The sequence below is a fragment of the Cuculus canorus genome, unplaced genomic scaffold, assembly GCF_017976375.1.
Source record: "Cuculus canorus isolate bCucCan1 unplaced genomic scaffold, bCucCan1.pri scaffold_178_arrow_ctg1, whole genome shotgun sequence".
In the NCBI taxonomy this organism is placed as follows: domain Eukaryota; kingdom Metazoa; phylum Chordata; class Aves; order Cuculiformes; family Cuculidae; genus Cuculus; species Cuculus canorus.
In genome coordinates, this window is record NW_026527810.1 from 842 (window position 1) to 15,728 (window position 14,887).

At 63.7% G+C, this 14,887-nt stretch overlaps 1 protein-coding gene across 1 annotated transcript; it reads left to right on the plus strand.

Moving 5' to 3' along the window:
• Positions 1-217: 217 nt before the first annotated feature.
• On the plus strand, positions 218-13,544 carry LOC128850682 (latent-transforming growth factor beta-binding protein 3-like; the record flags this gene model as incomplete). Its single annotated transcript, XM_054055661.1, has 9 exons — positions 218-343; positions 2,349-2,486; positions 5,612-5,728; positions 6,274-6,396; positions 8,148-8,270; positions 9,470-9,592; positions 10,442-10,609; positions 11,831-11,911; positions 13,410-13,544. Coding segments are annotated over 9 exons (1,134 nt in total), but the record flags the coding sequence as incomplete, so codon positions are not given.
• Between the last annotated feature and the right edge of the window lie 1,343 nt (positions 13,545-14,887).

Genomic DNA, 14,887 nt, shown 5'->3' on the forward strand with positions numbered 1-14,887 from the left:
GGCCCCCCCCCATCCCCCTGGAACCCCCTGGGACCCCCCAAAGCCCCCCCCGAACCCCCAGATCCCTTTTGGGACTCCCTGAAACCTCCCCAAACACCCCTCTAACCCCCCCCGAAACACCCGGGACCCCCAGATCCGCCCCTAACTCACCCCCTTCGGGTCCCCCCTGACCCCCCCAGTGTGTGTTGACCCCCCAATATTTGTTGTGCCCCCCCAGAAACGGATGAGTGCAAACTGAACCGGAACATCTGCGGCCCCGGAGAGTGCGTGATGGGTCCGGGGGGGTACAGCTGCATCTGCTACCCGGGGTACCGCTGGCACCCCCAGCGCCGCGCCTGCACCGGTGAGGGCACCCCGAAAACCGGGGGTCCCGTATGGGGGGATGGGGGGGGCTGGCAACCTCCCTGAGTCACTGGGGTGCCAATATGGGGGCGCTGGGGGGGGCTGGGAACCCCCCAGAGTCACTGCTGTCCCAGTATGGGGGCGCTGGGGGGCACTGGGGTACCCCCAGAGACATTGGGGTGCCAGTATGGGGGGGCTGGGGGGGGCTGGGAACCCTCCAGAGACATTGGGGTGCCGGTATGGGGGGGCTGGGGGGGGCTGGGAACCCCCCAGAGTCACTGCTGTCCCAGTATGGGGGTGCTGGGGGGCACTGGGGTACCCCCAGAGACATTGGGGTGCCAGTAAGGGGGGGCTGGGGGGGGGCTGGGAACCTCCCAGAGACACTGCTGTCCCAGTATGGGGGCGCTGGGGGGCACTGGGGTACCCCCAGAGACATTGGGGTGTCAGTATGGGGGGGCTGGGGGGGGCTGGGAACCCCCCAGAGACATTGGGGTGCCAGTATGGGGGGGCTGGGGGGGGCTGGGAACCCCCCGAGACATTGGGGTGCCGGTATGGGGGGGCTGGGGGGGGCTGGGAACCCTCCAGAGACATTGGGGTGCAATATGGGGGGGCTGGGGGGGGCTGGGAACCCTCCTGAGACATCGGGGTGTCAGTATGGGGGGGCTGGGGGGGGCTGGGAACCCTCCAGAGACATTGGGGTGCCAGTATGGGGGGGCTGGGGGGCACTGGGGTACCCCCAGAGACATTGGGGTGCCAGTATGGGGGCGCTGGGGGGGGCTGGGAACCCCCCAGAGTCACTGCTGTCCCAGTATGGGGGCGCTGAGGGGCACTGGGGTACCCCCCGAGACATTGGGGTGCCGGTATGGGGGGGCTGGAGGGCACTGGGGTACCCCCCGAGACATTGGGGTGCCGGTATGGGGGGGCTGGGGGGGGCTGGGAACCCCCCAGAGTCACTGCTGTCCCAGTATGGGGGCGCTGGGGGGGGCTGGGAACCCCCCAGAGACATTGGGGTGTCAGTATGGGGGGGCTGGGGGGGCTGGGAACCCTCCAGAGACATTGGGGTGCCAGTATGGGGGGGCTGGGGGGGGCTGGGAACCCTCCAGAGACATTGGGGTGTCAGTATGGGGGGGCTGGGGGGGCTGGGAACCCTCCAGAGACATTGGGGTGTCAGTATGGGGGGGCTGGGGGGGGCTGGGAACCCTCCAGAGACATTGGGGTGCCAGTATGGGGGGGCTGTGGGGGGCTGCGGAACCCCCAGAGACATTGGGGTGTCAGTATGGGGGGGCTGGGGGGGGCTGGGAACCCTCCAGAGACATTGGGGTGTCAGTATGGGGGGGCTGGGGGGGGCTGGGAACCCCCCGAGACATTGGGGTGCCAGTATGGGGGGGTTGGGGTACCCCCAGAGTCACTGCTGTCCCAGTATGGGGGATTGGGGCACCCCCAGAGTCGCTCGTGGGGTTCGGGGGGCTGGGGGGGGGGGTGTGTGTTTCGGGGGGCTCTGTGGGGGCTGTGTTTGTTTTGGGGGGCTGTGGGTGTGTTTTGGGGTGCTGTGGGGGGTGTGTGTGTGTTTCGGGGGGCTCTGTGGGGGGGTGGTGTTTTGGGGGGCTGTGGGTGTGTTTCAGGGGGCTGTGGGGGCTGTGTCTGTATTTCGGGGGGCTCTGTGGGGGGGTGTGTTTTGGGGTGCTGTGGGGTGTGTTTGTTTCGGGGGGCTGTTTGGGGGTGTCTATGTTTCGGGGGGCTGTGTGGGCTGTGTGTGCGTTTCGGGGCTCTGTGGGGGCTGTGTGGGTGTTTCGGGGGGCCGTTTGGGGCCGTTTGGGGGTGTCTCTGTTTGGGGGTGTCTCTGACCCCCCCCCCCCCCCGTTGCAGATGTGAACGAGTGCGAGGCGGAGCCGTGCGGGGCGGGGCTGTGTCTCTGTTTGGGGGTGTCTCTGTTTCGGGGTGTCTGTGTTTCGGGGTGCTGTTGGGGTGTTTGGGGGTGTCTCTCCTGACCCCCCCCCCCGTTGCAGATGTGAACGAGTGCGAGGCGGAGGCGGAGCCGTGCGGGGCGGGGCGGGGCCTCTGCATGAACACCGCGGGCTCCTACACGTGTCAGTGCCGCCGCGGCTTCCGACTGAGCATGCGCGGAGGGGCCCGCGCCTGCGCAGGTGAGAGCGGGGGGGGGCGGCCATGGGATAGGGGATAGGGGATAGGGATAGGGAATAGGGATAGGGATAGGGGATAGGGGATAGGGATAGGGGATAGGGGATAGGGGATAGGGGATAGGGATAGGGAATAGGGATAGGGGATAGGGGATAGGGGATAGGGATAGGGATAGGGATAGGGGATAGGGGATAGGGATAGGGGATAGGGGATAGGGATAGGGGATAGGGATAGGGGATAGGGGATAGGGGATAAGGGATAGGGATAGGGATAGGGATAGGGATAGGGGATAGGGGATAGGGATAGGGGATAGGGATAGGGGATAGGGGATAGGGATAGGGATAGGGATAGGGATAGGGGATAGGGATAGGGATAGGGGATAGGGATAGGGGATAGGGGATAGGGGATAGGGATAGGGATAGGGGATAGGGGATAGGGATAGGGGATAGGGGATAGGGGATAGGGGATAGGGGATAGGGGATAGGGGATAGGGGATAGGGGATAGGGATAGGGATAGGGGATAGGGGATAGGGGATAGGGGATAGGGGATAGGGGATAGGGGATAGGGATAGGGGATAGGGGATAGGGGATAAGGGATAGGGATAGGGATAGGGATAGGGATAGGGGATAGGGGATAGGGATAGGGGATAGGGATAGGGATAGGGGATAGGGATAGGGAATAGGGGATAGGGATAGGGGATAGGGGATAGGGGATAGGGATAGGGGATAGGGGATAGGGGATAGGGATAGGGGATAGGGATAGGGGATAGGGGATAGGGGATAGGGATAGGGGATAGGGGATAGGGATAGGGGATAGGGATAGGGGATAGGGGATAGGGGATAGGGATAGGGGATAGGGGATAGGGGATAGGGATAGGGGATAGGGATAGGGATAGGGGATAGGGATAGGGAATAGGGGATAGGGATAGGGATAGGGGATAGGGATAGGGGATAGGGATAGGGGATAGGGATAGGGGATAGGGGATAGGGATAGGGGATAGGGATAGGGAATAGGGGATAGGGATAGGGATAGGGGATAGGGATAGGGGATAGGGATAGGGATAGGGGATAGGGGATAGGGATAGGGGATAGGGATAGGGGATAGGGGATAGGGGATAGGGATAGGGGATAGGGGATAGGGGATAGGGATAGGGGATAGGGATAGGGGATAGGGGATAGGGGATAGGGATAGGGGATAGGGGATAGGGATAGGGATAGGGATAGGGATAGGGATAGGGGATAGGGATAGGGATAGGGGATAGGGATAGGGGATAGGGATAGGGATAGGGGATAGGGATAGGGATAGGGATAGGGGATAGGGATAGGGGATAGGGGATAGGGATAGGGGATAGGGGATAGGGGATAGGGATAGGGGATAGGGATAGGGATAGGGGATAGGGATAGGGGATAGGGGATAGGGGATAGGGATAGGGGATAGGGGATAGGGGATAGGGATAGGGGATAGGGATAGGGATAGGGGATAGGGATAGGGATAGGGGATAGGGATAGGGATAGGGGATAGGGATAGGGATAGGGGATAGGGATAGGGGATAGGGGATAGGGATAGGGGATAGGGATAGGGGATAGGGGATAGGGGATAGGGATAGGGGATAGGGGATAGGGGATAGGGATAGGGGATAGGGATAGGGGATAGGGGATAGGGATAGGGATAGGGGATAGGGGATAGGGATAGGGATAGGGATAGGGATAGGGGATAGGGGATAGGGGATAGGGGATAGGGGATAGGGATAGGGATAGGGATAGGGATAGGGGATAGGGATAGGGGATAGGGGATAGGGATAGGGGATAGGGGATAGGGATAGGGGATAGGGGATAGGGGATAGGGATAGGGTAGGGATAGGGATAGGGGATAGGGGATAGGGATAGGGGATAGGGGATAGGATAGGGGATAGGGGATAGGGATAGGGATAGGGGATAGGGATAGGGATAGGGATAGGGGATAGGGATAGGGGATAGGGGATAGGGATAGGGGATAGGGGATAGGGGATAGGGGATAGGGGATAGGGGATAGGGATAGGGATAGGGATAGGGGATAGGGGATAGGGATAGGGGATAGGGATAGGGGATAGGGATAGGGGATAGGGGATAGGGATAGGGGATAGGGGATAGGGATAGGGGATAGGGATAGGGGATAGGGGATAGGGATAGGGATAGGGATAGGGGATAGGGATAGGGGATAGGGATAGGGGATAGGGATAGGGGATAGGGATAGGGGATAGGGATAGGGGATAGGGATAGGGATAGGGGATAGGGGATAGGGATAGGGGATAGGGATAGGGGATAGGGGATAGGGATAGGGGATAGGGGATAGGGGATAGGGATAGGGGATAGGGGATAGGGGATAGGGGATAGGGATAGGGGATAGGGGATAGGGATAGGGATAGGGGATAGGGATAGGGGATAGGGATAGGGATAGGGGATAGGGATAGGGGATAGGGATAGGGGATAGGGATAGGGGATAGGGATAGGGGATAGGGATAGGGATAGGGATAGGGGATAGGGGATAGGGGATAGGGGATAGGGGATAGGGGATAGGGATAGGGGATAGGGGATAGGGATAGGGGATAGGGGATAGGGGATAGGGGATAGGGGATAGGGGATAGGGGATAGGGGATAGGGGATAGGGGATAGGGGATAGGGGAATAGGGGATAGGGATAGGGGATAGGGATAGGGATAGGGGATAGGGGATAGGGATAGGGGATAGGGATAGGGGATAGGGGATAGGGGATAGGGGATAGGGATAGGGGATAGGGATAGGGGATAGGGGATAGGGATAGGGGATAGGGATAGGGGATAGGGATAGGGATAGGGGATAGGGGATAGGGATAGGGGATAGGGATAGGGGATAGGGGATAGGGGATAGGGGATAGGGGATAGGGATAGGGGATAGGGATAGGGGATAGGGATAGGGATAGGGATAAGGGATAGGGGACGTGGGACACCGATAGGGGACATATCCCATATCCCCATATCCAGTGTACCCCCATATCCCATATCCCCCATGTCCCCCCATATCCCGCGTACCCCCATATCCCCCCCTGTCCCCCCCATATCCCCCCCTGTACCCCCATATCCCCCATATCCCATCTCCCCCCCCGTCCCCCCCAGATATCAATGAGTGCCTGGAGGGTTCCTGCCCTGAGGGGAAGTGTGAGAACCACCCCGGGGGCTTCGTCTGCACCCCGTGTCCCCCCGGCTTCCGCGGGCACCACGGCGCCTGCTCCGGTCAGAGCCCCCCCGCGACCCCCGAACACCCCCGGGACACCCCGAACCCCCCCTGGGACACCCCCGGGACCCCCAAACCCCTATTGGACCCCCAGAACCCCCCCGGGACCCCCAAACCCCTACGGGATCCCCTGAGCCCCCCCGGGACCCCGAACCCCTACGGGACCCCCTGAGCCCCCCCGGGACACCCCCGGGACCCCCAAACCCCTACGGGATCCCCAGAACCCCCCCGGGACCCCCAAACCCCTACGGGACCCCCCCGAACCCCCCTGGGACACTCCCGGGACCCTCCGAACCCCCACGGGACACCTCCGGGACCCCCAAACCCCTACGGGACCCCCTCGAACCCCCCCATCCCCCATAGCCCCCCCACATCCCCCATTAGGACCCCCCCATCCCCCATAGCCCCCCCACATCCCCCATTAGGACCCCCCCCATCCCCCATAGCCCCCCCACATCCCCCATTAGGACCCCCCTATATCCCCCATTGGGGCTCCCCCCCCCCTCCCCCCCCCAATGCTCGGGCACTTATGGGGCGCCCCCAGACGTGAATGAGTGTGAGGAGGGGTCTCCCTGCGCCCCCGGACTCTGCCTCAACACCCCCGGATCGTATCAGTGCCAATGCCCCCCCGGCACCCGCCCCACGGCGGAGCCCCCCGGCTGCCAAGGTATCGGGGGGCTGGGGGGGGATAGGGGGGGGCTGGGGGGGAATATGGGGGGGATATGGGGGGATATGGGGGGGATATGAGGGGGCTATGGGGGGATATGAGGGGGATATGGGGGATATGGGGGGATATGGGGGGATATGGGGGATATGGGGGGATAGGGGGGATATGGGGGGGATAGGGGGGATATGGGGGGGATATGGGGGGATATGGGGGGATATGGGGGGGATAGGGGGGATATGGGGGGATATGGGGGATATGGGGGATATGGGGGGGATAGGGGGGATATGGGGGGGATATGGGGGATATGGGGGATATGGGGGGAATGGGGGGATATGGGGGATATGGGGGGATATGGGGGGATATGGGGGGATATGGGGGATATGGGGGGATATGGGGGATATGGGGGATATGGGGGGATATGGGGGATATGGGGGGAATGGGGGGATATGGGGGGTATGGGGGGATATGGGGGGATATGGGGGGTATGGGGGGATATGGGGGGGATATGGGGGGGAATGGGGGATATGGGGGGGATATGGGGGGATATGGGGGGGAATATGGGGGGGCTTTGGGGGGATATGGGGGGATATGGGGGGGATATGGGGGGATATGGGCGGATATGGGGGGATATGGGGGATATGGGGGATATGGGGGGGATATGGGGGGATATGGGGGATATGGGGGATATGGGGATATGGGGGGATATGGGGGATATGGGGGATATGGGGGGATATGGGGGATATGGGGGGGATATGGGGGATATGGGGGATATGGAGGATATGGGGGATATGGGGGGATATGGGGGATATGGGGGGATATGGGGGATATGGGGGATATGGGGAGATATGGGGGATATGGGGGATATGGGGGGATATGGGGGATATGGGGGATATGGGGAGATATGGGGGATATGGGGGGGATATGGGGGATATGGGGGGGATATGGGGGATATGGGGGATATGGGGGGGATATGGGGGGATATGGGGGATATGGGGGGATATGGGGGATATGGGGGGGATATGGGGGATATGGGGGGGATATGGGGGGGATATGGGGGATATGGGGGGGATATGGGGGATATGGGGGATATGGGGGATATGGGGGGATATGGGGGGATATGGGGGATATGGGGGGGATATGGGGGATATGGGGGGATATGGGGGATATGGGGGATATGGGGGATATGGGGGGGATATGGGGGATATGGGGGGATATGGGGGATATGGGGGATATGGGGGGGATATGGGGGGGATATGGGGGATATGGGGGATATGGGGGATATGGGGGATATGGGGGGGATATGGGGGGATATGGGGGATATGGGGGGGATATGGGGGATATGGGGGATATGGGGGGATATGGGGGGATATGGGGGATATGGGGGGGATATGGGGGATATGGGGGGATATGGGGGGATATGGGGGGGATATGGGGGATATGGGGGATATGGGGGATATGGGGGGGATATGGGGGATATGGGGGATATGGGGGATATGGGGGGGATATGGGGGATAGGGGGGATAGGGGGGATAGGGGGGATATGGGGGATATGGGGGATATGGGGGGGATGTGGGGGGGCTGTGGGGGGATATGGGGGGCTGTGGTCTCTGTGGGTCTCTGTGGGTCACTGTGGGTCTCTATGGGTCACTTGTGGGTCACTTGTGGGTCACTTGTGGGTCTCTATGGGTCACTTGTGGGTCACTTGTGGGTCACTTGTGGGTCTCTATGGGTCACTTGTGGGTCGCCCCCAGACGTGGATGAGTGCGCGTTGGGCGCCGCCTGCGGGGTGGGGGGGGAGTGCCTCAACACCCCCGGATCGTTTCGCTGCCGCTGCCGCCCCGGATTCGCCCCCCGGCACGGCCGACGCTGCCTCGGTGAGCGCACGCGCGCGTGCAACGGCCCCGGGACCCAACGGCCCTCGTGCAACGGCCCCGGGACCCCAACAGCCCTCGTGCAACGGCCCCGGGGACCCAACGGCCCTCGTGCAACAGCCCCGGGACCCAACGGCCCTCGTGCAACGGCCCCGGGGCCCAACGGCCCTCGTGCAACAGCCCCGGGGACCCCAACGGCCCTCGTGCAACGGCCCCGGGACCCAATGGCCCTCGTGCGAGAGCCCCAATCCTCGTGCAAGAGCCCCCGGGGACCCCAACGGCCCTCGTGCGAGAGCCCCAACCCCAATGGCCCTCGTGCAACGGCCCCGGGGACCCCAATGGCCCTCGTGCAACGGCCCTGACCCTCGTGCGAGAGCTGTGATCCTTGTGCGAGAGCCCCCCGGGACCCCAGCAGCCCTTGGGCGAGAGCCCCTGTGACCCCAATGACCCTCGTGCAAGAGCCCCAATCCTCGTGCAAGAGCCCCTGGGACCCCAATAGCCCTCGGGTGAGAGCCCTGACCCTCGTGCGAGAGCCCCGATCCTCGTGCGAGAGCCCCCCAGGACCCAATGACCCTCGTGCGAGAGCCCCTGGGACCCCAATGACCCTCGTGCGAGGGTCTCGATCCTCGTGCAAGAGCCCCAATCCTTGTGCTAAGGCCTCTATGACCCCAATGACCCTCGTGCAAGGGCCCCAATCCTCGTGCAAGAGCCCCCGGGACCCCAATGACCCTCGTGTGAGAGCCCCAATCCTCGTGCAAGAGCCCCCGGGACCCCAATGACCCTCGTGCAAGGGCCCCAATCCTCGTGCAAGAGCCCCCGGGACCCCAATGACCCTCGTGTGAGAGCCCCAATCCTCGTGCAAAAGGGCCCCAATGTCGTGCAAGGGCCCCGTGCGAGGCCCCACACCCTCGTGCGAGGGCCCCAAGTCCCCCAGGGGTTCCCTTTTGCACAGGGGTTTCGGGGTTCCCTTTGGGGGTTTTGGGGTTCCTCAGGGGTTTGGGGGTCCCCTTTGGGTTTCGGGGTTCCTCAGGGGTTTCGGGGTCCCCTTTGGGGTTTTGGGGTCCCCTTTGGGTTTTGGGGTTCCTCAGGGGTTTCGGGGTCCCCTTTGGGTTTTGGGGTTCCTCAGGGGTTTTGGGGTTCCCTTTGGGGTTTTGGGGTCCCCTTTGGGTTTCGGGGTTCCTCAGGGTTTGGGGTCCCCGCAGACATCGATGAGTGTGCGCTGCAGCCCGGGCCGTGCGCCCCCCCCGGCTCCTGCACCAACACCGAGGGCTCCTTCAGCTGCAGCTGCCCCGGAGGCCTCGCGCCCCACGGCCACCGCTGCCCGCGTACGGCTATGGGGGAGCTATGGGGCGATCTATGGGGCTGGGGGGGAGCTATGGGGCTGGGGGGGAGCTATGGGGCTGGGGGGGATGTGGGGAGATCTATGGGGCTGGGGGGGAGATGTGGGGCTGGGGGGAGATGTGGAGCTGTGGGGAGATCTATGGGGCTGGGGGAGATGTGGGGCTGGGGGGGAGCTCCTGTGGCTAATGAGTTGCTCCCTGTGGCTACCGAGTTCCCCCCCGTGGCTACCGAGTTCCCCCCCATGGCTACCGAGTCCCCCCTCGTGGCTACCGAGTCCCCCCCCGTGGCTACCGAGTTCCCCCCCATGGCTAACGAGTCCCCCCCGTGGCTACCGAGTCCCCCCCCGTGGCTACCGAGTTCCCCCCCGTGGCTACCGAGTCCCCCCATGGCTACCGAGTCCCTCCCATGGCTACCGAGTTCCCCCCATGGCTACCGAGTCCCCCCCCGTGGCTACCGAGTCCCCCCCCATGGCTACCGAGTCCCCCCTCGTGGCTACCGAGTCCCCCCCCATGGCTACCGAGTCCCCCCCCTCATGGCTACCGAGTCCCCCCCCGTGGCTACCGAGTCCCCCCCATGGCTACCGAGTCCCCCCCCGTGGCTAACGAGTTCCCCCATGGCTACCGAGTCCCCCCCCGTGGCTACCGAGTCCCCCCTCGTGGCTACCGAGTCCCCCCCCGTGGCTACCGAGTCCCCCCCCCGTGGCTACCGAGTTCCCCCTCATGGCTACCGAGTTCCCCCCCGTGGCTAACGAGTTCCCCCCCATGGCTACCGAGTCCCCCCCGTGGCTACCGAGTCCCCCCCCGTGGCTAACGAGTCCCGGTGGGTGCCGGCAGCTCCGGAGCCGCCGCCGCCGCGGAAGCTCTGTTACCTCAATTTGGACGATTCCATCCTCTGCGACTCCGTCCTCGGCACCAACGTCACCCGCGGGGAGTGCTGCTGCTCCCTGGGCGCGGGGTGGGGCGACCTCTGCGAGGTGTTCCCCTGCCCCCTGCCCTCCTCCGGTATGTGGGGCAGCTGTGGGGCAGCTATGGGGCGGATATGGGGCAGCTATGGGGCAGCTATGGGGCTGCATTGGGCTCTATGGGCATCCATTGGGCTCCATTGGGCTCCATTGGGCTCCATTGGGCTCTATGGGCATCTATGGGGCGACCTCTGCGAGGTGTTCCCCTGCCCCCTGCCCTCCTCCGGTATGTGGGGCAGCTGTGGGGCAGCTGTGGGGCGGATATGGGGCGGCTATGGGGCGGCTGTGGGGCAGCTGTGGGGCTGCATTGGGCTCTATGGGCATCTATGGGCCTCTATGGGGCTCCATTGGGCTCTATGGGCATCTATGGGGCGACCTCTGCGAGGTGTTCCCCTGCCCCCTGCCCTCCTCCGGTACGTGGGGCGCTGTGGGGCAGCTGTGGGGCAGCTATGGGGCGGCTGTGGGGCGGCTATGGGGCTGCATTGGGCTCTATGGGCATCTATTGGGCTGTATGGGCACCTATGGGTCTCTACGGGTCTCTATGGGTCTCTACGGGTCCCTATGGGGCGCTGTGGGTCGCTATGGGTCCCTATGGGGCGCTATGGGTCTCTATGGGGCGCTATGGGTCTCTATGGGTCCCTATGGGGCGCTATGGGGGTGCTATGGGTCTCTATGGGTCGCTATGGGTCGCTATGGGGTGCTGTGGGTCGCTATGGGTCGCTATGGGTCCCATGGGTCTCTATGGGTCCCTATGGGTCTCTGTGGGTCTCTATGGGTCGCTATGGGTCTCTATGGGTCTCTATGGGGCGCTATGGGTCTCTATGGGTCTCTATGGGTCGCTATGGGGTCTCTATGGGTCTCTATGGGGCGCTATGGGTCTCTATGGGGCGCTATGGGTCTCTATGGGTCTCTATGGGTCGCTATGGGGTCTCTATGGGTCTCTATGGGGCGCTATGGGGCGCTATGGGTCTCTATGGGTCGCTATGGGTCTCTATGGGGCGCTATGAGTTGCTATGGGTCCCATGAGTCGCTATGGGTCGCTATGGGTCTCTGTGGGTCTCTGTGGGTCTCTATGGGTCTCTATGGGTCCCAGTGGGTCTCTATGGGGTTCAATGGGTCTCTATGGGTCTCTATGTGTCTCTATGGGTCTCTATGGGGTCTCTATGGGTCTCTATGGGTCGCTATGGGTCTCTATGGGTCCCTGTGGGGCGCTGTGGGGCGCTATGGGTCGCTATGGGTCCCATGGGTCGCTGCCCCACAGCGGAGTTCGTGGCGCTCTGTCCCGACGGCCGCGGATTCATCCCCGATGAGGGTCCCCCCCACGGCGCCCGCGGGCTGCGCGGTGAGACCCCAAAACCCCCCATGGACCCCCCCAAAACCCCACCGACACCCCAAAACCCCCCCCGGGCCCCCCAAAACCCCCCATGGACCCCCAAAACCCCCCACGGACCCCCCAAAATCCCCCATGGACCCCCAAATCCCCCACGGACCCCCAAAACCCTTTCCAACCCCCCAAAACACCCACGGACACCCCAAAACCCCCCCATGGACCCCCAAAACCCTCCCCGGACACCCCAAAATCCCCCATGGACCCCCCAAATGCGCTCCGGACCCCCCCAAGATCCCCCACGGACCCCCCAAATGCCCCACAGACCCCCCAAAATCCCTCACGGTCTCCTCAGACCCCCCAAAATCCCCCAAGGTTTGGGGGGGCCCTATGGGCTATGGGGGGGGTTATGGTGGTTTGGGGGGGGCCCTATTGGATACGGGGGGGGTTATGGGGGTTCGGGGGGGCCCTATGGGATACGGTGGGGGTTATGGAGGTTTGGGGGCTCCCTATGGGCTATGGGTGGGTTATGGAGGTTTGGGGGGCTCCCTATGGGCTATGGGGGGGGTTATGGGGGTTTGGGGGGGCCCTATGGAGTATAGGGGTGGGTTATGGGGTTTTGGGGGTGCCCTATGGGCTATGTGGGGGGTTATGGGGGTTTGGGGGGGCCCTATGGGCTATGGGGGGGGTTATGGGGGTTTGGGGGGGGCCCTATGGGCTATGGGGGGGTTATGGGGGTTTGGGGGTGCCCTATGGGCTGGGGGGGGTTATGGAGGTTTGGGGGTCCCTATGGGCTATGGGGGGGGTTATGGTGGTTCGGGGGCTCCCTATGGGCTATGGGGGGGGTTATGGTGGTTTGGGGGGGCCCTATGGGATATGGGGGGGGGTTGGGGGGGCCCTATGGGCTATAGGGGGGGGTTATGGCGTTTGGGGGGTCCCTATGGGATACAGGGGGGGTTGTGGTGGTTTGGGGGGGCCCTATGGTATACAGGGGGGGTTTGGGGGGTCCCTATGGGCTATGGGGGGGGTTATGGGGGTTCGGGGGCTCCCTATGGGCTATGGGGGGGGTTATGAGGGTTTGGGGGGCCCTATGGTATACAGGGGGGGTTTGGGGGGTCCCTAATGGCTATGGGGGGGATTATGGTGGTTTGGGGGTCCCTATGGGCTATGGGGGGGTTATGGGGGTTTGGGGGGTCCCTATGGGCTATGGGGGGGGTTATGGGGGTTCGGGGGCTCCCTATGGGCTATGGGGGGGGTTATGAGGGTTTGGGGGGACCCTATGGTATACAGGGGGGGTTTGGGGGGTCCCTATGGGCTATGGGGGGGTTATGGTGGTTTGGGGGCTCCCTATGGGCTATGGGGGGGTTATGGTGGTTTGGGGGGGCGCTATGGGGGGGGTTATGGGGGTTCGGGGGCTCCCTATGGGCTATGTGGGGGGTTATGGAGGTTCGGGGGGTCCCTCTGGGCTCTGGGGGTGTCCCACGCTGGGGGTACCCCGTTTTTCCCCTCGCAGACATCGATGAATGCGAACTCTTTGGAGCGGAGATTTGCAAAGAGGGGAAATGTGTGAACACTCAGCCGGGATTTGAGTGTTACTGCAAACAGGGGTTCGACTACGACAGCGCCGTCCGCCAGTGCCTCGGTGGGGGTCGGGGGGAAATTGGGGGGCTGGGGGGAAAGGGGGGGCTGGGGGGGATCGGGGGGCTGGGGGGGAATGGGGAGAATGGGGGGGAATGGGGGGAAATGGGGGGAATGGGGGGGTAATGGGGGGAATGGGGGGAATGGGGGGGAATGGGGGGGAATGGGGGGGAATGGGGGGAATGGGGGTGAATGGGGGAGAATGGGGGGAATGGGGGGAATGGGGGGAATGGGGGGAATGGGGGGAATGGGGGGAATGGGGGGAATGGGGGGGAATGGGGGGGAAATGGGGGGGAATGGGGGAATGGGGGAATGGGGGGGAATGGGGGGAATGGGGGAATGGGGGAAATGGGGGGAATGGGGGGAATGGGGGGAATGGGGGGAATGGGGGGAATGGGGGGGAATGGGGGGAAATGGGGGGGAATGGGGGAATGGGGGAATGGGGGGGAATGGGGGGAAAGGGGGGAGTGGGGGAGAATGGGGGGGAATGGGGGGGAATGGGGGGAATGGGGGGATGGGGGGAATGGGGGGAATTGGGGGGGAATGGGGGGAGTGGGGGGAATGGGGGGGAATGGGGGAATGGGGGGAGTGGGGGGAATGGGGGGAATGGGGGGGAAATGGGGGGGAATGGGGGGAATGGGGGGAATGGGGGAATGGGGGGAATGGGGGGAATGGGGGGGAATGGAGGGAATGGAGGGAATGGGGGGAATGGGGAGAATGGGGGGAATGGGGGGAATGGGGGGAATGGGGGGAGTGGGGGGGAATGGGGGGGAATGGGGGGAATGGGGGGGAATGGGGGGAATGGGGGGAATTGGGGGACTGGGGGGAATGGGGGGAATGGGGGGAATGGGGAATGGGGGGAATGGGGGAATGGGGGGAATGGGGGGAATGGGGAATGGGGGGGAATGGGGGGAATGGGGGGGAATGGGGGGAATGGGGATGGGGGAATGGGGGACAAATATGGGGGAATGGGGAATGGGGGGAATGGGGGAATGGGGGGAGTGGGGGAATGGGGGGGAATGGGGGAATGGGGGGAATGGGGGGAATGGGGGGGAATGGGGGGAATGGGGGAATGGGGGGAATGGGGGGAATGGGGGGGAATGGGGGGAATGGGGGAATGGGGGGAATGGGGGGGAATGGGGGGGAATGGGGGGAATGGGGGAATGGGGGGAATGGGGGGAATGGGGGAATGGGAATGGGGGGAATGGGGGGAATGGGGGGAATGGGGGGAATGGGGGGGAAATGGGGGGGAATGGGGGAAGGGATGGGGGGAATGGGGGGAATGGGGAATGGGGGGAACTGGGGGGAAGTGGGGAATGGGGGGAATGGGGGGGAATGGGGGGAATGGGGGAA